This window comes from Macrobrachium rosenbergii, chromosome 3 (assembly GCF_040412425.1).
Source record: "Macrobrachium rosenbergii isolate ZJJX-2024 chromosome 3, ASM4041242v1, whole genome shotgun sequence".
In the NCBI taxonomy this organism is placed as follows: Eukaryota; Metazoa; Arthropoda; class Malacostraca; order Decapoda; family Palaemonidae; genus Macrobrachium; species Macrobrachium rosenbergii.
The window spans coordinates 18,271,387-18,279,050 of record NC_089743.1 but is presented as its reverse complement, the minus strand read 5'-3'; the positions used below and the strand labels follow the sequence as shown (position 1 = coordinate 18,279,050).

At 41.3% G+C, this 7,664-nt stretch overlaps 1 protein-coding gene across 1 annotated transcript; it reads left to right on the top strand.

Annotated features, from left to right (window-relative positions):
- On the top strand, nt 1-1,320 carry LOC136850654 (uncharacterized). The gene is made up of 2 exons (XM_067124417.1): nt 1-158; nt 708-1,320. Exons 1-2 carry the CDS (start codon nt 1-3, stop codon nt 1,318-1,320), a joined length of 771 nt encoding a protein of 256 aa, XP_066980518.1.
- Nucleotides 1,321-7,664: the final 6,344 nt, after the last annotated feature.

Genomic DNA, 7,664 nt, shown 5'->3' with positions numbered 1-7,664 from the left:
ATGGAGGACATTGCTGAAATCCGCGAACTTATAGTTACAGCAAGTACGGATAGAAGAGAAATGTTGCCGTTCATCGTCGAATATGTGCACACCATGTTATTGCTGGAGATTGCAATGATTGCTGTAAATCACACACTGAAGAAAAAGAGGCCGCAAAGGCGGGTTTGGGGGTGGCCGTACCTGCAGAAAAGAATGGAGCAAGGTCACTATGACAACCTGATGGAGGAGTTGTCAACCAAAGCCCCAGACCTGTACAAAAATTTTACCTGGATTGACAGGGGCCTCTTCAATGAAATTGTTGAATGAGTCACTGCCTACATTCAGAAGAAAGTGACATTCAGGAGGAAACCCATTGAGCCAGGCCTACTTGTTGCTATCACCCTACGTTTCCTCTCTACAGGTGATTCATACAAGAGTCTGCTATACTCGTTCCGGATAGCCCACAACACCATTAGCTACATCGTACCAGAGACTTGCAGGGCCATTGTTGTTGCCTTCGGGGATGATGAACTGCAGGTGCCACAAACACCTGAAGCTTGGCAGGAGGTTGCATGGGGTTTTGAGGAATGGTGGAACTTTCCCCACGTAATTGGAGCTATAGATGGCGAACATATTAGGCTCTGTAACCTTCCCCGAGGCGGTACGCATTACTTCAACTATAAGTTCTACTCCATGGTATTACTTGCAATTGCTGATGCTTAATATAGGTTCCTATACGTCGACGTGAGTGCCACTGGGTCAGAGTCAGACGGTGGTGTATTTGCCCAGACCCAACTGGGCAAAATGCTGTTGCAAGAGGAAGCAAATCTTCCCCAACCTGAGGCCCTGCCAGGTCAACCTAATGGATCCCCTGTGGACTATTTCCTAGTTGGTAATGATTCCTTCCCTCTGAGGAATTACCTTATGAAGCCCTACCCCAAAAGAGGCCTAACCAAGGAAGAACGGATTTACAACTACAGGTTAAGTAGGGCACGCAGGGCGGTGGAGAACGCCTTCGGGATTCTGGCAAAGAGATTCCGAATATTCCACATGGCAATATGCCTGAAGCCTGACCATATAGAGCCATTAGTGTTGCCCGCATGTGTTCTGCATAATATGATAATAAGAAAAAACACACGCAGACAAGAAGGAGATCAGGAGCACCCCGTCACACATGCCGTCATACCTGGTAGCTGGAGGAGTGACCCGTCCTTAGAAGCAGTCCCTCCAACCGTGACCGGCAACATTGCAACCAGGGATGCAAAGCAACGACGGAACATGCTGAAAGAATATTTTTCATCAGCTGAAGGCTCAGTGCATTGGCAGGAGAACATGATTTAGTTACTTTCCTGTATACTTGATTGTTGTATTTACTTAAATGCCTGTTCATGCATTTATTTTGGACTTATTTAAAATTCAGTAATGTATACTTAGTTAATCTTTTCAGGTTCATTTTGCCTCTTTATTTGTGTACTTATATTTGTGCTAGTTGATTTAATAAAAGATATTGTTCAAATCCATGATATATTTCTCATCAATACTTAGTAATTGGAAAGAGGATAGAGCCAGACATGATATTGCAAATTTATATTTATTTAATATCAAATACAAACATACATATAAATATAAGAAAAAAATGTAGTTATTTTGCCCTTTGTAATAATTACTTAACATTGATTCTATTCTGATATGATAATTCTATCTTTTTGAAAGTACCTTCTCTCCGATATTTGTGACATTGTATATGACTTGCTTATTTTTTTCTGCCTGTTGTAATTTTGTTTCTGTGCCCATATGTTACATATAGTATTTTGGACTTATTTAAAATTCAGTAATGTATTCTTGGATAGTGTATTCAGGTTCATTTTGCCCTCTTTATTTGTATACTTGTATTTGAGCTACTTCATTTAATACAAGACATTTTTCCAAATCCATGATACATTATTCTCATCAATACTTAGTAATTGGAAAGAGGATAGAGCTAGACATGATATTGCAAATATATATTTATTTAATATCAAAAAGAACCATACATATAAATATAAGAAAAATGTACAGCCACTCATACAAAAAAAGAATTACACAAGCATACAATAAATATACCGGTAAGTACTAAACACTTCTGCACATACATGACAAATAAACTTAAAATTAATGATGAAGATTGTTGAGGAATGTCGTGTCTATGGACAGGTTGGTGAGGTCCTTCGGGCTGGAGGTCACTGAGGGCCACACCAGCTGCGCCCGTAGAGCCGCCAGCTGTTGTGCTGTCAGCTGTACACTGCCTGAATGTGCAAGAGGTGGGCCAAACCCATGTTGACTTGCAGGGTGATTTGCAGGCACTGCGGATGCCGGACTGTCCGCTGTCACTGCCAGGATGTGGGGCATCAGGCTCCTCGACGGCCTCATGACGCTCTTTTTGGAGGCACGCATGTGGCGCTGAATGGCACCGGGGACTTCCATCCTCAGAGTCACCCTCAGGTGAGGTGACACCTCCGTGCAGTCGTCCTCCACCTCTTCAAAAGTTTTGCACCAGTAGAGGACGCTGGGGTCACGCAGAGGTGCCTGGATGGAGGCCATCATGTCCTCCCAGAGGGCCTGTGCCTTGGTGATGGTCACGTCAAAGAGCTCTGAAACTTGGGTTTTCCTGGTCTTGGTGCCTGATGCGTCATCAACCGGAGACACCGAGGGAGTTGGTGTAAGGGCAGGAGCAAACACAGCAGCAGCAGGCAGGTCCGGAGCTTGGGCAGAGCAGTCTTTAAAATTAGGAGGAACATATATGAGAAAATGGTATAAAATGTACTGTGAATGAATGGAAACTATGCAATAACAATATAATCAGTAATAATTAAGCATGGAAAACAATAAAATAAGACATACCATCGGGAGTCCCAACATCTTTTGCTTCCTTTGAAGCACGATGTGGGGCTTCAGGAAGTGGAAAATGCTGAGAATCCACTTCTCCCGGTCCGTCAGCCTGTCTACCCATCCCTTGGCCACTCTTATATATATATTTTTCACATATTTTCATTCATCCCTCTTAGTCCACCAAATAAGAAATCGAAATTTCTGAACAAAAGCACTTCTCAGTTAACTCCTAGGCTAGCTTTAGTGTCGGGAAGCAAGATGTTTGCCCAGAATTTGAACTCACGTAGGCCTTAGAAACCCACCCACGTCACCTGACCTGGGGTAGCACAATGACACACCTTAGCTTTCCCCCTTTTACCCCCCAATCACATGATTTGTAGGTGCGGCTCGTCCGTTAGCGCCAAGAGACGAAAACAGACTGTAGGTAGACTAGGAGCTTAACCCTTAAGTCCCTAACAATAAGACCTATTTTCCATACCCCCTTTTGCTGGCTGTGTGGCTTTTGCAGATGACTGATGCCAGGAGATTTGAAGCCAGCACAACAAGGGAGCGCTTTCGACTCGAAAACGACACAATCCGTACCTAGCTAGCAACGCGAGCAGTCCCGCCTTCCATTTTCTTCTTCCACTGCCAACAAAAGCAGCCCATAATTCGCCCCATGACTTGTCCTAAATGCAATTTAATTCAACTCAGTGATCAGGATTAAATTATTCCAACCATAGTGTTAACCAAGGGCTAATAACTTAACCTGATCCATTACCTTCATAATGCATATTTTTCATGCTAGAGAAATTCTTTGTATTAGCACTAATCCTGGATTCATTTTCCAGGAGTCCTGCTGCTCTTCCACTCAGTCGACCCCGCCTTGTGAATCAAATCATCTTAGGAGCACTGCCATCTTGACAACTAAGAAAGTCTGGATAGCAGTTCCCCCATTGTGCACAAGAGCCAATTAACTGAGATTAATTCAAGCCTTATTACGCTTTCTAATTAGAAACGTGCTATTCACGTCCCCGTAATTTCCATTTTTTAATTTTTGATTGCCTGCTGGATACTCAGTTCCAGATTCATTTTTTGATTGCTTCATGTAAATAAATTCATTGTAACATAACCAGTGACTCATTTCCCATGGCGACCTCCCTTCTCTAATTCAGTTGTTGAAAATAAGGTAAGTCAACACCCATCCCTTAATTTTTTGTTACATTTTGGTGTCCTCTGTTGGCCCCTTTGTCAGTGCGTATATTAAAAAAACCCCTTGCATTCCTCCAACGAGACCCAATCGGTAAGAATATATGTATGTATATATATATATATATATATATATATATATATATATATATATATATATATATATATATATATATATATATATATATATATATATATGTGTGTGTGTGTATATATGTGTGTATATATATGTGGATAACGTAACTGATAATCGAATTTCTTGCATAACAGGGCATAGAAAATTGTAACGGGATTTTTCACATGATATAGATGAATGTTCAAGAAACGCTAGAGACAAAAATGGACCAAAGCACCACACACAGATCGCATCATCTTCATGACCACGACCACCTCCTCCAGGTTCTCTCTCAGCAACTCCCACTTATTTTTCTTTTTCCTCCCACTTGTCCATTATCTCTCTCTCTCTCTCTCTCTCTCTCTCTCTCTCTCTCTCTCTCTCTCTCTCTCATAACGCATTTTTTTTACGACCCCTGCCAAGGTAAAGTGCGCAGCAGTTCGCCAAGGTCATTTTCATTTTGGCCACTCTTTTATGCGTAGACATTCAGTAAAGTTGCCTGCAGACAGCAACGACTGAATCTATAAATGAAAATCGGTACGTTATATCCTTGCCTTGATGATAAATCAGGCTACATGTCTCTCACATTTTCAATATAATTCGTAAATTTTCAGTATAATTCGAAGTATGTAATGTTTCTGTGTAGCTTCTGTACGCAAAAGCATAAAAACATACTCAGTGCATTACGTTATTAATATTGGAAATTGGTTTTAATGTTTTCGAGGATTTTTTATGTGTAATGGTAGTGTAATACTCGAAATTCATTCAGTCCTAATATTCCTGAATAGCTAATAAAAGTCGCCAGTGTACCTTCAAAGATACTAACTGTCTGGGATCCAGCTACCAAAACCTCTAACGACTTTATCTGAATCAGTAGATAAAATATCTTTATTATCCCCCAAAAACCTTTATTAGACAGGATTCATACTAGGAAATTTCCAGGGTGAGGCATCCTCCATATCTTCAGTTTACTAAAGTAGTAAATAGATCTAACAGTTATAGGTGATCATGTTTTCAATTACCTAAACCAATACGTATCATTCTGTGTCTCGTAAAATAGCTGCATTATTCTTAGAGAGTGTGTACTCCATATTATATATAGTATTCCCATTAAGAGTAATACGTATGTTATTCATATCACAGTGGAAAAAATACCAACGCTCGCTGCCTTAATCTTCCGAAAAACTCCTTATATTAGCCAGTGTAATTGTCACTCTCTCAGGAATTCATGTTCCAAACGGCTGGTCAGTTATGACTGATTCAATAGTTTCTATTATATATATTTTAAACAACGTCTCGTCGAATGCATATTGCACAGGTTTAATCAACGACACCTCATTCATCGCTGTCGTCGCATTATAATGCGGAGTAACTTTATTAATCCACAATTTAGCCTTTCGCCTGTCAGGTCTCTTAACCCCCGTCCCGTAACGGCAACTCATAATCCCATTATTATTAGCTATTTCCAGTCTAATCCGTAAATGGGCGGAAGCCAATAAATCAGTTTCAATGGTTGCCAAGTCGAAAAGCTCCTAGGAACACCTCCTGTTTGAACGTTTATAATATTATCACCGCGTAACAACTCCTCGCTGCTGGGAGAAAGAGCGCTGGTGAACTGGTACAATGCATGTACACAATACCGGGGTCTAAGCGATGTCATATAAAAATGGGAACAAGCTGGGGAGAAGAAGAAGATCACCTACTTCCCAGCTATTTTCATCTTGAAAACTCGCGATTGTATAAATCTGAATTGTGTCTCGCGCTTTCTCATTATCACTCTTATGGCTCTCAATATACCGGGTTTCATCCTTTCCATCATTTTGATATATGAGTGACAGTTATATAAAGGACATGCTTCTGCTAACTTTCCGTTTAGAAATATGGAAGCTGATTTAAGCCGTGTGTTACTTAACCCGTTACCAAGAGCTGTATTCTAGGTATCTGTTAAAATTCTGCTCATTCTAATATCTTTAGGATATATTTTCAAAGGTATATTGGATAAATTCAGGGAGGAGGCCTAAGCGCAGTTTCCCTTAAACTCTGAATATCTCCACATTTTCTTCTTTGTGAAAACCCTCTGCCGATTCCAGGTCTTGTAAAACGAGTAAGTGATTATTTCACAGATTCTCGTACATCATTCACGTACTTCTTTTTCAGAAGGGCTGGGCTCTCCGTGCATCTTGATATCCTCACTAAGAGAAAATATCATATTTCGGTATTGGTCAGAGAGAGGTATTGGTCCTGTCATAAGCCATCTGGTTAACCACTCGTGCCGATTCCAGCCAGGAAGAGGATTTAATATGCTTGAACTCATCCGTGCAAAACTCCAGGGACGTCATTTAGCGGGGAGGGGGTGGCAACTGCCACCCCCAAGACTCAAGATGCCCCCCACAAGCCTCAACTTGCCCCTCTCACCCCACCAACCCCCGAGAAGTAACAGCAGCCGGTTTTCCATTATTCCTACCGAAATTCAAATGTGTCATCACATCAAGTTATCTTTCTGTCTATCTATCTATTTTATGTGCTTCAAAAAGCACATGAAATAGCTCAAAATAAAAAAAAAAAAACAAGGTGATTAGGCTCGCTTCGCTCGCCAAACCGCCCTTGCCTCCCCCATCAAAAATCTGAAATGACGCCCCAGTAAAACTCATCTCTCAACTTCTTCGTGGATGTGAAAAAGTTGACGATTCGCTAGTCTAATGTATCCTTACGAGGTTTGGCCACATGCTCTCCTTCTTAAATGTATCTAACATTGCACTGGTGATACTCATTTAACGCCCTCAGCCTCCCGGTCCTGCACCGTGCTACCGGGGTCGGTACGAGCGGAAGATCCTCCTGTACCGCAGTGGGAGGTGGGTTAAGATTATAGTATGCACCGTCTTTGTTGCTGTTCCTGAGCTGCATAAGGTACTCGTAGTTTGGTGTATTTGAGCCCTGCCACGTCCCCGTAAGGATAAATCTCTCTTAATTCCTCAGTCACTCCGTAACTTCGACATTTCACAGAGTGTCTAGCCATGACTGAACTTGCTGGCTTCGTCTTTAAGTATTCGAGATCTGATATACCCGAATACCAGCGTGCACGAGGTCCTCCCATCCATTTCATTTAATGACCTGCTCACCCCGTGGCTGTGTTAATTAAAACGCCACCTCTCAGCCTAATGCTGTACCCTCCATACACAAAAGCACGCATATATGACGGCTAAGTACCGTAATCCTTCTTGCTTTATGCATGCAAATTTTGCTTTGTTATTCGCGCACCTCAGTTTTGTGTGTGACGAATATTTAGCTGGTTTTTTAATACCTTATTCCTAACCATCTGCACTTCGATACTCGCTGTATTCATTAAGAAAATGGATTGTTGACTGAATTAGTTTCTATGTTCCCTAAGAATTCTCATAGATTCTTAAGATATTTTGGATATTAATATGAGGTTATAAATTTCTCTCGGCCATCCCATTAAGCAGCATCATTATTTTACAAATGTCCAGTGCTACCACCTGCACGTGAGATCTAT